At 39.8% G+C, this 20,397-nt stretch overlaps 2 protein-coding genes across 3 annotated transcripts; one reads left to right on the forward strand and one right to left on the reverse strand.

Annotated features, from left to right (window-relative positions):
* The first annotated feature begins 1,702 nt into the window (after positions 1-1,702).
* On the forward strand, positions 1,703-8,405 carry slc7a6os (solute carrier family 7 member 6 opposite strand). Its single transcript, XM_023268165.3, has 5 exons — positions 1,703-1,937; positions 2,737-3,066; positions 5,337-5,543; positions 6,035-6,167; positions 7,507-8,405. The coding sequence occupies exons 1-5, from the start codon at positions 1,749-1,751 to the stop codon at positions 7,641-7,643; spliced, it is 996 nt and encodes a 331-aa protein (XP_023123933.2). The 5' UTR covers positions 1,703-1,748; the 3' UTR covers positions 7,644-8,405.
* A 687-nt stretch (positions 8,406-9,092) lies between these two features.
* slc7a6 (solute carrier family 7 member 6) lies at positions 9,093-20,351 on the reverse strand. 2 transcript variants are annotated; one of them, XM_023268164.3, is made up of 10 exons: positions 20,200-20,351; positions 15,044-15,602; positions 14,812-14,937; positions 13,824-13,968; positions 13,592-13,715; positions 13,283-13,386; positions 13,003-13,099; positions 12,442-12,591; positions 10,002-10,185; positions 9,093-9,882 (listed from the first exon to the last, which is right to left on the reverse strand). In XM_023268164.3, the coding sequence occupies exons 2-10, from the start codon at positions 15,522-15,524 to the stop codon at positions 9,815-9,817; spliced, it is 1,479 nt and encodes a 492-aa protein (XP_023123932.1). In that variant the 5' UTR covers positions 15,525-15,602; positions 20,200-20,351; the 3' UTR covers positions 9,093-9,814. The 2 variants fall into 2 exon arrangements, with proteins under 2 accessions (XP_023123932.1, XP_054868505.1); XM_055012530.1 differs by lacking the exon at positions 20,200-20,351 and adding an exon at positions 20,020-20,151.
* Between the last annotated feature and the right edge of the window lie 46 nt (positions 20,352-20,397).

Genomic DNA, 20,397 nt, shown 5'->3' on the forward strand with positions numbered 1-20,397 from the left:
AAAAGTCCAGACAGAATACAGGGAGCAGACAAAGGGTTCCAGGAGTAGGATGACAGACCAGCAGAATTGCAGGAAAGGAGGGGAACAGAGTCCATGTGGGCTATTTCAGTTTGTGGCCTGGCAGAGGACGAATGCATGAGCCGGGCTTATATAGTAAGCAGGTGATGTAGTGGGCAGGTGAGCTGAGTGAACTGATTACTGCAATGAGTGTCAGCTGCAGTAATCAGCAGAGTGCAGGCAGCTGAGAGAACAGAGAGAGCAATGAACAGAGAGACGGAGAGAGACGGAGAGAGAGAGAGAGAGAGAGAGAGAGAGAGAGACAGGAGGGAGAGACAGATGACAGACAGATACAGAAGCAGACAGAGGGAGCCAGAGGGACAGACAGGTCAAAACACACATAGACAGAAGAAGAGAGAGAAAGAGGAAAAAAGATGGAGAAGAAAAGGGGCCGGAGCAGGGACCATGATAGAAAAGGCCTTCAGGAGAAAAGGCCTTTTGTGTTCAGATGAAGCAAAAAAAATGCTGTTTGGTCACAATGACCAGAAGTATGTTTGATAGAAAGTGAGGCCTTTAACCCCAAGAACACCGTACTTATAGTCAAGCATGGTGGTGGCATTATTATGCTCTGTGACTTTTTGTCTCCAGCCAAAGTTGTAATTAACACGTGTATGGAATAACGAAGAATGAGAATTACCTCCATATTCTAGAAAAACCTAAAATCATCAACCAGAAGGGTTGGTCTTGGAGGGAGCTGGGTGTTCCAGCAAGACAATGACCTTAAACATACTTTAAAAGTGGTAAAGAAACGGTTAGATCAGACTACAATTAAGGTTTTAGATTGGTTTCCCCAAAGTCATGACATAAACCCCATAAAGAACCTGTTGACTGTGTATAAGAAGTCTGTGTCAGAAAACCTGCAAATTTAATTAAACTGCATCTTTTCTGCCAAGAGGGGTGATCAAAGATACAACCAGAAGATTGTGTACAGCTACCAAAAGTGTCTAGTTGAGGTGAAAATAGCCAAAGGATAGAATTCCTGTATGTCCATTTTCGATCAAGATGATTTTGTCATATGTCCAGAGGACCTATAATAAATCCATGAAATAAAGAAAATGCATCATTATTGTTTGTGATATATATATATATATATATATATATATATATATATATATATATATATATATATATATATATATATATATATATATATATATATATATATATATATATATATATATATATATATATATTATGTATGTATACATAATATATATGAACTGTGAGTTTGTAGTGTAGCTGAGTCTTATTGTAGCTGTTAGGTGGATTAATGTGGCCACTAGGTAGCCACTTTCTCATCTGAATGAATAGTTGTCATTTTTTACAGTTCTCCTGAAGGCTAATTTTGCAGAGCATTTGGGTAGTTATGTAGAACTTTCGTTATGTTCTTTGAATGTTTCCCTGAAGCTTTCACACAACAACCTTCTGGGAATGTTACTGCTGACTTAATTTTGCTGACACAGTAATGTACTTTTAAGTTTCACATGTAATGGTCGTTTAGCTTTGGAATGTGACAACTTAATTGTAAACTAAGTTAATTACAAATTCTGTATAATCGACTGTGTTCAGCAACATCTCATCTCCTTGACGTTTGTTGTACCCAGAAATACAGGCGGAGTGAGAGCTCTCTCATAATTTCTCCGCCTCTCTGCCTGCCAGACGAACCAGACAGACTCAGACTGAGACACAACATGGATCCAAACACGACGATTCTTCGAGTCAAGAGAAAAAGGGGAACCGACCCCGCAGACGCTTTGTTGCTGGCATGCAAACGTATCCGGCCAGAAACGTCCCAGAGTACAGGCGAAGCGGTCCCGGAGCCCAACGAAGCTGAGGTGGAAAACTCTGTGTTCAAACTCGTGGCGACCGTAGCGACACAGGTGAGAGGCCCGCTGGATGACCACTGTGTTAGCACTGCTGGCTAACATCAGCGCAGCTGGTGGTGAACACGTTAGTGATAGCTTTCGGGAAAAACAACAGGGCTTAGTTAGCGTGGCAGTAGAAACGTAACATTTTAGCTAAGGTGAGCGACTTCTAGCCAGCTGAATTTAAGCACTCAACGAGGTGCCTGTCGTTTAAAAACAACGCGCCATTTATGCTAGTTGTTGTTAGCACAGCACTAAGGCTAGCCAACGCTGTTAGCCAACATTAGCCATGTCAGCCCCAAACTGCAGCAGCTTGTGCTAATGTTAGCTTAATTTGTTGACATTCTACGTAGCTCTGACATGATTGAGGGCCTCGGAAATTATTTGAATGTATCAAAAAGAAATATGCTGTAGCTTTAATATGAGAATAGATTTAAATACGTAACGTTAAAAACTTAGGTCTCACCCATCACGCTTCGAGCTAATTAGATTAGCTGGTAAACATCCTAAATGCAGTTTTACACCCGCACTCCATGGTATGGTGTTCATATCGATGGATTTGACTGCTTTCTTTATGTCCTTTTTGTTTCAAATGCTGTACATGTCAACATGTTGATATTTTTCCGCTCACTGAGATGTTTTGAGAATACAGTTTTCTTTGATTAAGTGAGGAGTACGTTTGGAAGTAGTGGATGTTTGAAGGATTATCAGTGGCACTTACTTTTGTTCAACCTAAGCTTTAGGAGTCGGAAAATAGTAAAATATATTATTTTGCCTACGTTAAGAGACTAATTGTTTCCTGTCTTATTACCAGGATGCTCCCGTTCAGACCCAGGTTCGACAGGCTTTGGCTCGGCCTCGCATGGCCCATGCTTTGCGTCCTTCTGCTGCCAGTTCACAGCGGATAACTGGGGACCTACGGAGCACCAAGTGGAGCACCCGCAGAGAGGAACGCTATAGAATACTGTCAAGCCACCGCGCAGGCCTGTCAAGCCCAGCTGAGCAACAAGCGCCCCAGACAGATGCTCCCCAGACTGTAGAGGAAACTGAGAAAGAGGCAGACAAATGTTGGGGTCTTGATGAAATCCAGGTGGTGGATCTCATCCATGAAGATGTTAAGGAGCAGGACAAACCTTCTGGCAAAGTGAGTTCAGTGTTAATGTTTTGTCTGTCTGATCTGGTATTGATATTAGGATACCAACAGTCCCCAATGCAGTAATTTGGTATTTTTTTTCAGTACAGCACACTAAAGAAAACAAATTCATAAAATTGCAGAAACAGTAGTGTCTCACTGGCTGTTATTTTTTCTGTCAGAGTGAACGCAATGAAGTTTGTGTTCTGTTCCGTCACCTAAGACTGACACTTTCACACTCTCTACCAGATCTGCTCTTGTATTCTGTTCATAAATGTAGTGTCCACTTCACTTTTTACTGTGAGAACTTTTTCAAACGCGGTGTTTCCATCTCCCACATTATCCACATTAACTCCTCTTCATAAAGGTCAAAAACAGCCAGAAGCAAGTGTAAAAACTTTTTGGGAAAATTAACAATTTTTTTTTTTTTTTTTTTTGTCAATTTTCAATTTCCATGAACTTCTTCAAATGTGATACCTGGAAGTCTGTCTGCGGAGGTGAATGTTAGACTCAAACTGTATACCTGAAGGCACACTGTAGTGGTAATTTCTTATATTCTACAACACAGTATGATCGCATACCTGAAAAAGGCAAATTCAGGGGATGCCTTCATAAAGAGATGGCAAATTTAGAAATGCTTCCCTCTATGTACATGACTGGAGCTGAACAATGCTGACATACAGTTTTTATGTAATCCACTTTGTGTTGTCAAATTTCCTGCATCTAACCAGGAAATGTAATGCCTTCATAGAATAAGTGTCACGTGAGAATCGTCTAGCTCTGATCTCTCACTTCAGTTCACTTCATTCCAGCTCGTAATATCCGTTGTGGGAGTATGAGTTTGAGTGTGTAGATAAAGACCATATTTATTGTTTGGTGCACAGGAACCAAGGAAATTGGTTGCACACTGAGTGGTTCAGTACAAATACTCTTGAATCTAAAAGTCAAAAGTGTTTGGCGATGCCACAGCTACTTTTTTTTACTTTAGAAGGTACCAAAATAGTTGAATACATTTTGAACAAGAATAGCACATAGAGAGCGCTGTACTCCGCAAAGGCTGCTCAGTCGTATCATTTCCGACGGCTGAAATCTTGAAAAAAGTCGTGGCAGAAATCACGGCACTATAGAATGTGGCCATTTAATACTGATGTACCCACAAACAAAATGACCTTGCGCTGAGCACAGGCGTGTGTTATGCATGTGTACGTTATGTATGGATACTGAATCACGTCACCTAAATATGTAGCGGGCAGCGGGAATTGATGGGACTAGGAAACACCCCCACAATTTAATCAGTTGTTCCTTGTATCATTTCCGACTAATAAGTCTGCAACGTTGGATTTGTAGTAGGATCACAATCATGTGATCGTCAGCAGGCAGCTGATGTACTGTTCACTTCTTGTCATAGTTAGTGATGCTGTGCCGCTATCTCGCAATGATACAGAAATCTTTAACAAATTTGTGGATCCAGACTATAAGCTGCATCACTGCCAAAATCTAATCAGTCGGTCCTTGTGTCATTTCTCACCTTCCCTGAAAATTTCATCCAAATCTGTTTTTGAGTAATGTTGCGAACAGATGGACAAACAAACGCCAATCATCACATAACTCGGCTGCATTCGTTGACGGAGTAATGATGGACTGAGCTGATCATGTGGGCCTCAATCTGTAAAAAAAAAAAAACCATAAATATTGATAATGTAATCTATACTAGTTGCTGAGATGTTAAAATATAACTTAATCAGCCCCTCTTCCAGTGGTACTTGATACACTGCAAATCATGTCACGTTTATTTATCATCTTATTTTTAATTATTATTTTTTGTACCTTGATCAATGGAGCTGATGAGGCTGTGCTGATGAGATTATTAATGAAATATAACGATACAATTACTGACATAGGTGGTCTAATTCAAGTTTTTTTGTTCTGTAAAAATTAGCTGTTCTGATGCAGTGTTTTTTATGAAGCCTTTTGGGATGAAGAGAGGCCCTAGAGAGTCTGTATTGGTATCCAATTGTGGAACAATACCTAGCCCTTACACTGAGTCAGACTGACAGAGACCATCACATTCTCTTGGATCTCAGAACTATTGAACAACATGCCTGGCAGGGGAGAGGCTGGACTGAGGTTACTGCAGCAACAGCAGCTTTGTTTTTGCTGAGAGGGATGCATCTCTTTACCTTGCCCCAACAATGGGATCAGGAAATAGAGACCTCACTCTGCCTTGCTAATATGGACAACTTAGTTATACATTTGTGTCTTTGCTCTATTTGTTTTGAAAGATGCTGTCTTCAGACCCAGAAGTGATCCTGTGTAACAACACCAAGATGCTGCGGGAGCATTTGAGCATATCTGGGGAAAGATTGGGAGAAGAGCATCGGGAGCAGGACGATGACTACGTCTACGATCTTTACTACCAGGAAACGGTCACACCAGGGTGGATCCAGGATATCCTGTCTGTCAGGGCCTACGCCGATGAAGGAGAACTGGTGTGTGTGGATGGATGGACGGACAGATGAATGAGTGCTGAAATCGGAGTGAGTGACTGAAAACATGGGTGAATTCGTAAAAATTTTGTATTTGAATAAATAGGTGAGGGCCAGTGGGGACACAGCTGGTCCTGACTATATTTTGCAGCTTTACCTGCCTGCTGACTGGGCTTTAGAGGCTTTAGTCATTCAAAGAAGTGGCTGTGGATCAGGCTAATCGATATCATTAAAAGTAAGCAAGTAATTTTGAAAAATGTCTGGGACAATTCATGTATATTTGTTCTGTCCTAAAACCTTCCCACCAGTGAACTGTAGTTAAAAGTGTCTTTATTTTAAAGTGGTCCGCAAAGATGTTTCCAGAGGAGTCAATTCAGGTTCAAGGGATGGTAGTGGCTTCATAGCAGCTCTATTATTATAAACAGTGGCTCTAGGGGCTCACAATAATTTAAAATAAGAAAAAACAAAAAACACATTTTTCTTGTTTGTCACAGGTTCCTGACCTCGTGGTTCATGAAGAGGAGGTGTATGAAGATGAGGATGATGAAAATGAGGAAGGCAACTGGCGGAATGACTACCCTGATGAAGACAGTGATGCCGACAGTGACAGAGAGGAGCGTTATGGTGGTATGTGTTCATTTATGTGTAAGTTATTCAAGTGTGTGTAGCTCCAGAAGCTTGGGCAACACTACTGTTGCTAGTCTCTTGAAGCGAATGTCAGGCATTTGTTCTTTTCCTGTGATGACCTTGACAAAAAGAACAGAATTGCTTCAAGTGCTTTTAGTTAAGGCCTCGTTTAGATGACGTTTCACCTGAAAACACAAAAGTATTCCTTTGCCTTGTTGGGTTTACGCGATAAAAGAGTGAAAAAAATCTGCGTTTAGAATGCTGGAAGGACTGAAAGCGCTGTGTTGTGCATGCCTGGCTGGTAGTCGGTGATGTAACTTTTTAGAGGCACTCTCCATGTGACCACTACCCATTCCTCCACAGACCACAGGAAGTACAGCCGCCGATGTAGAGGTGGGCTGATTATCTGGCATATGTATTGAATGTATCTTCACTGATTGCAGTAATGGCACAACAAATACACATTTTGCTGAAGGAGATTCAATAAATTCAGTAGACTCAGCAGCACAAGCCCAACACAGTAGTCCGCCATTGTTAGTTGTCGTTCGGTTCGTGCATGGCAACTAGAATTAAGTGTAATGCGCATGCACAAAGCGTAGCATGATGTCAGCATTCTCACTGAAAACTCTGGCTACTTGTTTACACAGTGAAGGTGACTGTTGCATTTGAGAAAAATACCACTCTGATGGCCGTATTCAAAAGTTTCAGTTTCTGAGTGAACGGGAGGCCGAAACACAACAAAACCTTGGTGCTTCATCCTAAACCGTTGTCGTGTAAATGGTGTCTAAAACTGTTTTTCTCTCCTGCTCTGCAAATGCAGTCAGCATTGCATTTTATTTAATTTTTGTCTGCTTACATATATTCATTTTAACTTCATGAAAGTATTGGTAGTTTTATGGCTGAATTACTCCAATATTACAACTTGCCGTTTTGTCAGTCCGTCAGACACCAACACGAGTTAAGGGAGAGCATGCAAACTCCCCACAGAAAGGCTGAGTTTGCATAGGTTCAAACCCAGAACATTGTTGCTGTGAGGTAGCAGTGCCAATTACTACACTACCATGCTGCCTGCCATTGTGTAGCGTAGGGTAGCTTTAGAGCGTTTGAGCAGAGTTGTATGTGAGCTAGTGCGCTCCACCTCCAGGTAGTATTGGCTTCATAGATCAGCACACACTGGGGGATACAATGGTGTATAGTTACATGTGAACAATTTTGAAATAGAAAGGGATTTCTTTCATGGAATGTCTAAATATGCAGTTTTGATACACAGAGATGAGTCTTGTAATCATTTTAGTGGCAACACTTCAAATGCAAGCTGAGTGTTGGTTCATGTGTGCAGGTTACTGGGAAGAGGAACACTCGTACAGCAGGAGGAGCTGGCAGCGCTACCAGAGGGAAGTGTTGCATGAGCTTGGCTGCCATGGTGAAGAAGACAACGACGATGATGATGACGGAGACAAATATGATTCAGATTGATCTGTCCCTTACCACATCCTGCTCAGTGGATCTTCCCGGTGCCCTCTCCACAAATAGCCCCATACTCTGCAGACCTCTGTGTAGCTGAGAGTGGAAAAAAATGAGAAAACTGCTAACAGTGTAGCAACGTACATGTAGCACTCATCAGACTTTATGATCAAGTATCTAATTTCAAGTAAAATTAGGTAACATCCTGGTAACTTTAGAAACAATACCATATTTTTTTAAAAATGTGCCAAAGTATAAAAGCGTTATTTGAGTCATATAGCTTGGGGACCACAAATTGAGAAAATTGCACACATCCTATACATCAATCCAGCTCTTTACTACACAGACGTGAAGGAGTTGGTGTTATTTCCAGAAAGATCCAGTGTCTTTTTCTTCTTCTTTTTTACTGTGGTGGAGTGAATTTGTGTGTGGATGTTTGTTCAAAGTGGACGTGTGTTAGAAATGTTGCACATTAGCGTGGTATGCCTCGTATGCTTTGTGCTGTTACCACTTCTGTTAGTGAGACGTCTCGGGCCGCGTGTGTTTGCAATGTAGGGTGTTTGCATTTTGTGCATGGTAGTGTGTGTAACTGTGTGTGTTAGATTTTTGCATAATGTGAAAGCGTGGTGAATAATTTTTTTTTGTTGTGGGTGTGTGAGTTTCAGAAATTCCCCTGTTTCTCTTGAATGCTTGTTGAGTTCAACTTTTTTGTAAATATGTAGATGTGTATAAAAAGAACGCTTTCAAAATAAACGCGAAACATCTCAGTGTTAATTTGTCCTGCATCATAAACAGGTTCATTTTAAGAATTTATTCATTGCCAATGTAATTAGTTAAAAAATAATAAAACTACTTGAAGTTAACTTGGAAGATGATCATACCTCACAATTCAAGAGTCTGTTGAACCACAACTTAAAATATTCTTACAGCTTCTCACTTCAGATAACAGTTTGATCTGCTCAGGTACTTTTCCTGAGGCAATACAGTTGTTTTTGTGAGGTAAGCTAGTGACAACAGGCACAGCGAAAGCTTTGGATGTGAGAGGTAGTTCTAAAATCAGTTCAAACTCTTCTCACAAAATTGACCAGACTGCAGAAAACGAGTGATCTCTGATTTAGAATGTAACTGGCTGTATAACATTACTCATCACAGCTTCACTTCCCTTTGTAATTAGATGTGATTTTAAAAAGCTTCAACATATGGCCATATGGGCATGTGTGATGCACAGTTGATAGATTATGCCAGGAGTGGACCAGTGCCAAAGTATGATCTCATTAATGGTTCAAAATTAATCACTGAAGTAAAAACAAGTAGTGCTGTTGATGAAATGTGGATTCTGAGATGGAGAATGTTTTGAAGCACAGTTTTTAACAGGATGTGCTAGTTTAACACAACTGGACTTAAAGATGGAGCAGTACAACTCAGAACTGAAGTGTGTCAGAAAGATGAACACTATAGAAATAATGAACATCAGTTTTATGCTACACTGAAAATAGCAAACATAAAGAAAGGGAACACTACAACTTCCCTACAGAGACATATCCCCCTCGGCTAGCACACACGAGCCATTCACAAATACACCCAATAAAAAAACAAATGTTAAAATGCAAACAAAAAAGACGGAACTACAAAGAAAATGTCACAAACACTACATAAAGGCAATGACACTGGAATATTGAGCCAACATCTTCACATAGCAACAGAAGTTTTTTTCCTTTTTTCCATTCTGGAAGTGAACATGACTTCAATCTAAGGTATGACTGAGCACTCATTCATACAACACACAACATCTGTCAAAATGGTTTAAAATCCATTTTTATAAAATTGACTTGCATTGTTATCAGGTCCCTGTGGTCACAGTACCTGTAAAATCTCACAGGCATATACTATTTAAAAGGCGTATAGAACAGACCACCTGATAAACTAACAAGGTGCAGGAGAGGTCATTAAATAGTGTGATAAAGTAATGTAACAATGTCCACCATATGTAGTGTGAAAATCCTTGATGTCCAGGATAAGTTCGCACATTAGCATGTGCATCTGTGGCAGTGCTGTGAACAAGTCAGTGAAGTCTGACAGATTCAGTGTGGTGGGCAGCACAATACAAGAGTCTTAAATCCCTTTTTCCCAGCAGAATTCCTTGCTTGGTGGCTGGAGGTGGACGTTTTCAAATGTGATAGATGCTACTGGCTTTTGTCCATCTCTGTCAGTACACAGTAGCAGGTGTACTGGGTGAAGTGAGTCAGACAACCTGCAGTAACAGACGACATGTTAGCTAGCTGAGCATACTTTGTATTGAGAGATGCAGAGATGACATGACTGAAATGACACGTATGCCTGTTGCTTCAGGGGCATGTGTGCTAAACTCACGCAGCAGCTTGGTGATGACAGGTGGTCGTTTGGACTCTGGCAGGTAAACACCCAGGAAGTAGACCGGAACGCCTGACAGGGCAATGGCAATGCCGATCAGAGAGTTGACGGTGTCACTGTAGAGAGGAACTGCCACCAGGAAAACAGCACACAGACAGAACACCACTGGATACAGCAACGTCAGCTGCAGAGAGAGTAACCAGAAGGAAGACGGTGAGCTAAAAACTCAAAGAAATAATGCCTGAATAAAGCCTTGATATGAAAGCCTTTGCTTTAATCTAACCATTATGTTTAATGTACGTTTATATCAGAAAACATGCAACATGGGCTTAGTGTTACAGCATCCCACTAAAGTTGCCTCAAAGGTATAATAGGCACATAAAAGCCTACAAGATGTCACAGACCGGTTCTTGCTCTCACACCCATCTAATTACTGGAACTTAACTTTGGCACTCACACAACAGAACCAGTGTGCATAATTGTGGCAACAATAAAAAAAAAAAAAAAAAAAAAGTTTTAGCAGCAGTTCAAAACATTTCACAAGGCAGTGCTGAAACAGTAAAAAAAAATAATTGTCTTTTCACTCCTTTGGTTTTACTAGGGATACACACTGTTGGATTAATGCTGATATCTGATATTTTCCAAAACATGTTGGCGAGTTGCCGATTCTAATATATACACGTTTTTCCACCTAAATTGCAGAGAACATCAGGTCTCCCCTGTAGCGGAATTAGCATATATTGCTATTCATATCGTGATGGCCGACTGGCAAAAAAGTAAGGTAGGTTTATTTAAAACTTGCCATATTTGTTTTTCCATGACATTTTCAAACACAACTACAAACTTGTAGCCTAACAGGTGTTGACTCTGTGCTGATGTTGATATTTCATTTTATTGTCCAATTTTGACATCATTTATTCCTAGTTTTTATCTGACCAAATTTCAGCTTCTTGTCTGTTTATAGTACAGAACTTATCCACAATCCATCAATTCAGCCGTTATGCATACAAAAAGAACTAAAGCTCTTTAATATATAGCAAGATATTTTGAGAACAAACTAAGGAAGTTGAATATTTATTGAGATCTTCTAGGACAAAATAGAAAAATTTGTATAAGTTTTTTGCAGTAAAAAATGCACTTATTCATATGTGACACCAAGAAGCAACCTCTGGGGCTAAAAAGCAAAACTAACATTAAAGTGGCAAAAACTACACTTCCACACAGTCACCACACTGGGCTTCAAAAAAGCTTTTCAGGAAATATAATGGTGATGTCATGGAGCTTCATATATTGTCAGTGTGTGACACAAGGAGACAAAAGCAGAAATGACTCATGTTCATTTTCTTCAGAAGCAAACAAAACACATGCACTGACACTAATAGAGGATTAGAATCTGCTAAGGAGTATGCAGTGTGTCAGTCATTTCCTTTCCTCATGGTGTTGTAATCAACGGCATATTTTTTGTTCACATTTAAAATCCTGTTCTGCAGACTGCAAATCATAGAAATGGGAACCGATTTCTGCAGTTAAAAGTGCTTTCAGTAAAAACTGTGCATATTGTGTTCCAAACTAATTTTCATTCACCTCAATGGTATTGGTGAAATTTCAGTTCGATGTTACAAATTAAAGGCACTCTGCATATTGCAGTGGGAGACCATTTTGTAAATATCATTATTATTTACATTTAATTCAGGATTCAAGTCATCACTGACATTTGTGCCACACAGAAAAACACATATATTTGTACTCATAGGTTTAGTATTATAACTTGAGTTTTTATTATTAGGCTGACTACTTACTTTTATTCAACAATTTCTCTTAAGACTATATTTTTTTTATTAACTTCAGTGATTATTTAAGATCCACACTTGCAGTAATGTCACCACTGCAAATATTTATGCATTTAAGAAGCAAAAGTCAAAACTCCCAGTAAAAATCCACACAATCATCATAAATCTCTAAAGGAAACAATATTTGGAATTTTACTGAAAATTAAAATATGGTCTTAATTGTGCTGGGTTCATTTTCAATAATTTCATGTAAAAATTGTGAAACCATGCACAACAGCTTAGCTGTCTGCTGTGCAGAAAAGCATTTAAGTTGAAGCTGCTGTGCCACCTGCAGAAATTGCACACAGCCCCTCTTTCTATTTAGACAGTTTAGATTCTGCTGCTTTGATGCTATATCTGATTAATAAAATCAAAGAAAATAAGGCTTCTCTCTGTGCTTATTTGTTTAGCACAGGACAGAATATGAACGCAGATTTCAATAGTTGTATGTGAGACAGAGCTGAGCTTCAGCTGGGCAAGATGAAAAGAGGAGTTCAGCTTTGGTGGGCTCCAGCTCAGTTTAACCACTGCTTATCACTCAAATGCAGATAAGCAAATTAATCAGTGGATGGATGCATGGTAGTTACACAGCTGTGTGTATCTGTTGTTACCTTAAGGGGTCTGGGTCTGTCAGGCTCCTTAACACGGAGGTAGATCTGGCCAGCAATGGACAGTCCCATGAAGAACCAGTAGCTAAAGCTGTAGTAGTTAATGAGCTGGAAGACATCCTCCACTGTCAGGTAGATCAGTGACATGACACACTGGGCAGCCAAAAGGAAAGGTGAAAATGGAAAGCAAAAAAAAAAAAAAGTTGTGTTACAGTAGTCCCTGCAATATAAAAATGGCATTATTTTCAGCTCTTAAATGTAAAAAACATGTTTATTAATCTGAGCGATAAATGTGGCTCAAATACAGTGTCATATTTACTAGCAGGTAAAGAGCTTCATGATACTTTTAGCTTCCATTAACCAAGAAAACTGGACTTTGTTAACTAGTTCCAGAATAGAAGAATGGAAAATGTGTTTGGCACAGAATATTGTTTCATGATACCAATATTAAATCGTGTACTGCAAAGAAAATGATTAGTAAACAACAACATTAAACTGCCATTAAATAGGAGTTTCCTGTACTTCCAACATTATATATTGATTGTAATGTAACCATTTTCATACATTGAAGATCAGAGCCGGGATCGGAGTGAATCTCTGTATATGGATCATGGACAGAGCATCTGGAAGGTGACCTTCGCGAGAGCCCACAAAAAACAACCTGGACACAAGCAACATGAAATAATACAGATCCAAGGACACTATGTAAAGTACTGGTTTATACTACAGAAGAATTAACCTTTGTACAGCAGAAGTAAATAATAGTTAAAAAAAAATCACTGGAGATTTTTATATTGCTGCTTAAACCAGTGTGTCTATGTATGTGTTTGTGTGTTGGTTCTACCTGGATGCAGCTATAATAGAGGCGTTGAGGCCTCCATAGCAAGACAAAGCTACAGCAATGGGGATAGTCCAGCTCATTACACCAAGAGTGTGGTCTGCAAAAGTCTGAACAGGACACAGCAACTAGTTTGTCAACTGCATTCTCAACTCATATACACATACATCTTGCTCTCAGCAAGCAGTTTGTTTCCTCACCACTGCCACTGCATCATGCAAAAGTCTGAACAGGACACAGCAACTAGTTTGTCAACTGCATTCTCAACTCATATACACATACATCTTGCTCTCAGCAAGCAGTTTGTTTCCTCACCACTGCCACTGCATCACTGGCCAGTATCGCACTAACATCCAGAACAGCATAGTAGGCCACATTGGTGAGGATGTAGATGATGGTGACTATGGGCATGGAGATGGCGATGGCCAGGGGCAAGTTTCTGGAACAATAAGACATTTGATTGTTACTAGACTGAGTGAAGTATTTTGACATGCCAATGCTGATGTTTATACTAAAAAAAAAAAGGAACCAAAAAAGGAAAGATTACCTTTCAGGGTTTTTGATCTCCTCAGTTACAAAGTTGAGGGTGTCCCAGCCAGAGTAAGAGAAGAGAGCAGAGTACAGTGCCAGCGCAATGTGACCAGGATCTGTCGATGACCCATGAAAGGACGATTCAAAGTTGGTTGTGTAGCCTAAGACAGAGAGACATTAATTAAAGGAACGTTCAAAGAAATTTCAGTGCATCTAAGTAAACAATGATCATAATTCTGTTGTTGATTTCTTGATGGCTCTTTAGAGTCCAAACATTTTATAAACATAGTCTGAGCTGTACTATGGATATATAAAATATATTAAATGATAAGGCAAAAGACGAAGGACAAGCATTGTACCTGGTTGTGCCAGCTGGTTAATTGCCTCAGATCAGACCTCACCTATTTAAGATTGAACTCTTCAGGGAAAGAGCAAACCTACAATCCAATGACATATATAACTGAGCCGCTTGAAGACACTCATGACACGTGTTCAGTGACAAAACCAGGCTTTCCATCATGGGTAATAATGTCTGCTGTGGTTAATTCATGTTAAATATTACTTAGAGATGACTGATTATTAATCAAAGACTGCCCATTATTGAAGGAAATGTTTCAAAATTTGCATACTTAGTCTATATTGTTTCAATAGCTGCTTCAATTAAGATGGGCTCACCCAAAGATAGCCTGTGACACGAATCGCGACTAGAGAGTGTTATTTCTTTGTTATATAAATTGCACTGACATTGCAACACACTGAAGTCCCAATCGAAAATGCATATATGACCCTCAGCCATCCCACCAATTATTTATCCAAAACTCCTTTTTCCCCTATTGTACAAAAACAACAAATCTGAGAACACAGGAAAATGACTGACACAGTCCAGGACGGTGAGAGATATTAACACTAAGCTATGCAGAACACATTTGCTGGTGCTGTAGTGCTTTCTGGATGGCGTCTAGTATGTCTTTGATTATCTTAAATACTGTGGTGACTCCACTCACCCTGGCTCAGCTTCACAATGCCAGTGACAATGATGACAATGAGGGCTGCCACCTTTGCATAGGTGAAAATGTCCTGCACTCGAGTTCCCCACTTTACATAGGCAGAGTTGATAAATGTCAGTAAACCTGTAAAGAGAAGACAGCTTCATAGACGTTTCTTTACTCTTGTAGGAAGAGTCAGAAAGATGTGAGCAAACAGCAGCAGGACAGAGACTAGGTCAAAAGTACTTACATATACACGCTGCAGCGATGAGCCTGGCTGCTGCATACGGTGGTTCACATGTTGGAAAGAGCGGCTGCACCAAGTAGTTTGCAAATGTAATGGCTATGACCGCTTGACTGGTGGGCTCAATGATCAACAAAGATGTCCACAGACGAATGAATGCAATGAAGCCACCAAATGACTCTAAGATATATGCATAAGATGCCCCTGATTTTGTGATCGTGGTTCCCAGCTCTGCATAGCAGAGGGCCCCCACCACTGAGAACAGCCCCCCAATGGCCCAGATGACTAGTGACAGCCCATAAGAGGAGCTGTAGATAAGGACACCTTTCGGGGAGACGAAGATGCCAGAGCCGATCATGTTTCCTACAATCAGGCTGACTCCATTCAGCAGCGAGATCTCCTTTTTAAGCTGCATGCTCTCTTTGGGCGGCTCTATGAGACTGGAAGAGTGACCATTCATCTTCTCAGATTCTTCATGGTCAGCCATGGTGCCACCGTGTCAGGCCTGAACCAGCAGGAAACTGAGGACCGGCTGTGTGTCCTTTCTGGCAACCTCTGCAGCAACCTGTCCAACAGATTCAGAAGAATCAGAACATTATTGGTGAAGTAAAGAGGACCTCAGTGACATATGGTGAGTCAGAGGTGTGTTCAACGACTGCTATTCAATCTCTATTGTGTCAAACACTGATTAACAGAGAAAAGACAATGAAAGTGGAAGCATTGTTGGCAGAGGTAGTGAGGAGGAGAAACATGAAATGCAGTAATGTGAGATAGACATTTTTCTTCCTACTGTGTCTGCCATGATGCTGGCGTGGTTCAGCAGGGGAAAAGGTCATACGGCTTAGCCCAAATCACAAAAAAAAAAAAAGCAGCTCGAAGTGTGAAGAGAAAGTCTGACTGTAATAAAACTAGTAGAGTGCAAAAAAATGCATTGACAATTGACAATGATGCATCTACTATCTCCAGGCATGGCCTAGAGAGAAAAGATGGTGTATAGATGAGGACAGTGCAGGTGAAAATAACAGCAACAGTGCTGTATGTAATGCAGGTGTGGAATGTACAATTTACACAACAGTAACATAACCATAAATAGAAATGATGAGCCAGTTATGACAATGGGTATGTGCTTGTGCACTGTGTCTGTGTGCATGTGAGGTGCATGCTTCATTTCAATCATTAGGCATCTGTTCCTCCTGCACAAACTCAACACTGCACCACCTGTTTATCTGATAACAGACCAATCAATGACCTAAACAACCACACTGCTGTTAACTTCAGTCTCATTAGTCAACAACAGACAGGACAGCAGTACCACCATGTATGCTGTTTTCCTGAGGCTTGAACTCAAAGCACTGCACACGCTTCATTCAAGCTCGGAACTGAACGTGCTGATCGTGTGAGTCTTTATATGTGTGTGTGAACTTGTGTGTGTCAACCTGTGAAGTGCGTCAGCCGTTATGCAATTCACTTAACAGTTATGAAGACGACATAACATAGGCATGATGTACGGACAACGTTATAACTTTAGTCCAACTTTTATAGCTGGAAAAACAACTGGAAGATGCCTCAGACAATTAAACATGTGACTTGTGATGGGCAACCTTGGATGTCACATCATGTGACTGATATTTTGGGTTTCAATTTCAACTCTGGACTTTTTGCTCATGTCAACCTAGCTTCTCCATAAGATTTTCCCAATACGGGTTCTAAATACCAAAATACATTTTTCCACATAATTTAAGAAATCAAACCAGCCACACAGCAGCACAGTAATAAGCACTGCAATGATTATTTATTTTGTGCCAATTACTACATCATCAACTACTTTGATGTTTGATCAATAGTTTACTATTTTTTAAGTTTACTGTACATTTCTCTGATTCCACCTTCTAATATTTGAATATTTCTTATTTCTTTCCTTCTCTGTGACAGAAGACTGAATATTTTTGGGCTGTGGACAAAACAAGACATTTGAGGACTTCGTGTTGGGATAGAAAACATTTTTCACAATTTTCTAACATTTTATAGACAATGAAAGTAATTGTTATGTGCAGCCTTAACTTTGAAAATCAGTTCATTACTGCAGCCAGTGAAGTTTTTCAAAGGTGACTCCTTTTCTCAGATTTTTATCATAAACTGAATATTTTTAGTCTGGACTGTTGGTGATGTTAGGATGTATTATTTTATTAAATATATTGCTGGCTTAATGTTGATTTACATATTGCTCTAATGTGCTACACAAGAGGGTTGTACTGATCTGTAACTTAAGGGACTTAAGCATCTATCCCAGGCTCTGAAGGAGAGAATAAATGAAGACTGAACCAGATCAGGTAGAAAGAATACAGCTGCTTACATAAAAACACACATTGCTGACACACATACACACTGCACGCACACACACACACACACACACACACACACACACACACTTACTTGCAACTGAGAGCCACTCCGAGTCACAGGTACATCATGTGAGAATAAAAGGTGCTGTGTTTAAAAACTGATAAAATACTCATGACTGGAGTTGGTGCATCGACTAGAAGCTGTGATAATACCATATAACAAGAGCGGAAGTCAGCAGTTGCTGGTGAAGGGAATAGTGCAGATAGAGACATGGGAGTCAAATAGGGATGGTCTCTTTCTCAGGGCACGGCATCGACTGATTGGAGGAATCGTGTGCCAAGAGGCTGAGGACATGCCTGTGCACCAATGAAGAGAAAGCTAAGTCTAAACCACGGCTTCTTTCCAACAGTTTTAGCCAATGAGACTGTACCATAATTCACAAAAAGACTCTGTGAAACTTTATCCATTCCTGGGAAGACACCTACAGATTAACACTCTGTTGACCGTAGTCCTCTGAACAGTAATGGTCATTGAATTCAAGCCTAATTTTACATTGCAGAATAAAAAATTTTAATTGAGAGAGGTCGATTGTCTTCTATTTCAAAAACGAACATGCTCAACAGTTAGACAAAACTTAACACTGGATGTGAGGTAGCTATCAATAAGTTGTGACAGACTGATTTATACACCAAGCATCTAGGCAGGTAATGAAAAAAAACACCAGCTTAATTAATAATATCAGTACATTTTAGCTGCAATTCTACTTATGCTAATTATTTTCCAGATTGTTGTCTTCCTAACTAGTTTGTGTGCTTATTCAGAGTCGACTGACATCGCTTTTTAGGGTTGATACTGATTATTAGTAATAAAAGAGACTGAGAAGCAGTATTTGAAACTACTGACCGCAGAGTTGGTTTTTAAACAAGCTTACTGGATTGGATATCAGTTAAAAAAATAATGATACTGACAAATAAAAAAATTCTGACAATCAGTCAATCCCTTGTTTAATTCAATACAATATGCTTTATTGGCATAAATATCACATGAATAATATGATATGCAACGCAACAAGGATGCTGTAATTTAAAATCAAAAAATAAAAAATCAGCAGTTTGTGTAGATGGTATATATGTCTATGATAACATATATATCCTGTTGTGGTCTGTTTGTTACACAATCATCTGTTTGTGGAATGGAGCCCAGCACCAAACCATATTGTATTCTGTTTCCAAACGCTAGATGTCATTTGTGAGAACCACAATCAAAAGATCATGAGACATTTTCCAGAATTGGACACATTGTGAATGAGATGTTCTGCATCAGTTCAGGTGAAACTATTTACAGCAGGGGTGTCAAACTCAGTTTAGTTCAGGGGCCACATACAGTCCACTTTGATTTCAAGTGGACCAGACCAGTAAAATCATAGCATAATAGCCTATGAATAACAACAACTCCATTTTTTCCTCTTGATTGTAGTGTAAAAAATACAATTTTGAAAATGTTCACATTTAATGAACGATCTTTTTACAAAAAATTATAAACAACATGAAATTTCTTAAGAAAATGTGTGCAATTTCAACAATATTATGCCTCAGTTTATCATTTACACATTTCAACTTACAGATCACAGTGTATCTACAAAGTCACAAAAAATTTAGTCACAGGTGTCTTGAGCTGAACAATATAGTAGATATCAAAATTATTTTAAATTTGCAGTTTTACAAACTTACAACTTGCAGTTAATGTGTTCTCTGTAATTTTTACACGTTGCAAAGTCGTACCACGGGCCAGATTGGACCTTTCGGCTGTCCGCTTTTGGCCCGCAGGTTGTATGTTTGACACCCCTTATTTACAGCATAACACTGTGATCAAAAAGTGACATGTGCTGGCACATTCCACATGCCATAGTGGATACTATTAGATTACTCAGCCAGTGTCGGCTGAGATACAGTGTTTGGACAGGATCCAGCCCCCTGCGACCTCCTACAGGATAAAGCGGATATAGCGAATGGATGGATGGATATGTTTAGCCGAAATGTGCAGTAGAGAGATCATTTCGACAAAAAAAAGGAAGGTGATGTTATTGTCTGCTGTTTCAAAAGCTCGGTTCATGTCAGTTTGGTTTTAGCTGATGTCAGTTTTAAGTCTCTGTTCTCGGGAACAACATCCTCTAACATCTGTTAAAGTGACAAAGCAGCCGGTGTTTTCTGTCAAGATACACTGCATGACTACATCTGACTTCCGCTCAAGACTTTCAAAACGTCACGAGAAAACGCTTTTTTTTTTTTTTTTTTTTTTTTTTTTAAAGGAGAGCTTTGTTAGAAAGATACCGTACAACAGCTACAGTTACAGCATGGAAACGACACAAGAATACGGAAAGGCTAACTTAATTATTATTATTATTATTAATAATAATAATAATAATAATAATAATAATAACAGTAGTAGGTCTGACAATGTTAGCCTAGCTAACTTGAACGGTTGAGGTTAGCTTTTTTTCACTGCACATCCGTCTGAGACAAAGCACTCGAAAAAAAATGTCTCTTTGCCTCACTAAAACAACCCAGCTAATGTTGAAAACACAACTTGAACACACAAAGTCAAATGGCACAGCTTATTTTGAATGCAGACCTCCCTACCGGGCAGTGTCTGCGGTTAGCTTGTCGTCTCGGCCGTTAAAACACTTCCACGCCTTTGTCCTCTTCCTGTATCTAATGTCAGGTCGTCGTTATCCTCCGACAGCACAGCGACATTTAACAGAAATATACCTGTTCAACAGTAGAGAAAAAAATTCGTGAGGGTGGTCTGTCCAGTCTTACCTGTGCTGCTTTGTTTGCCGGAGGTGTTAAGATTTTGACAGCCGGCCAACACGGCGCTTCTGTGGCAAAACGGCATCAGTGCGATAACAACCGGTGCTGAAGGAGGAGGTCACGTGACGCAGCACCGTCAGACTGGATGTGTGATCTGGACCACTTTGTCCGGTACTTACTGGAAAAATAATGTGCAACTATAGGAGA

The sequence above is a fragment of the Amphiprion ocellaris genome, chromosome 1 (assembly GCF_022539595.1).
Source record: "Amphiprion ocellaris isolate individual 3 ecotype Okinawa chromosome 1, ASM2253959v1, whole genome shotgun sequence".
NCBI lineage: Eukaryota > Metazoa > Chordata > Actinopteri > Pomacentridae > Amphiprion > Amphiprion ocellaris.

What these genes read in the sequence shown, in the direction of transcription:
- slc7a6os (XM_023268165.3), top strand. Translation starts at nt 1,749, where the DNA reads ATGGATCCAAACACGACGATTCTTCGAGTCAAGAGAAAAAGGGGAACC. An exon ending in ACGCCGATGAAGGAGAACTG is followed by an intron (nt 5,544 to 6,034) that starts GTGTGTGTGGAT and finishes TGTTTGTCACAG; the next exon opens with GTTCCTGACCTCGTGGTTCA. An exon ending in CAGAGAGGAGCGTTATGGTG is followed by an intron (nt 6,168 to 7,506) that starts GTATGTGTTCAT and finishes TCATGTGTGCAG; the next exon opens with GTTACTGGGAAGAGGAACAC.
- slc7a6 (XM_023268164.3), bottom strand. Translation starts at nt 15,524, where the DNA reads ATGGCTGACCATGAAGAATCTGAGAAGATGAATGGTCACTCTTCCAGT. An exon ending in CCAGTGATGCAGTGGCAGTG is followed by an intron (nt 13,387 to 13,591) that starts GTGAGGAAACAA and finishes TGTCCTGTTCAG; the next exon opens with ACTTTTGCAGACCACACTCT. An exon ending in TCTATTATAGCTGCATCCAG is followed by an intron (nt 13,100 to 13,282) that starts GTAGAACCAACA and finishes GCTTGTGTCCAG; the next exon opens with GTTGTTTTTTGTGGGCTCTC.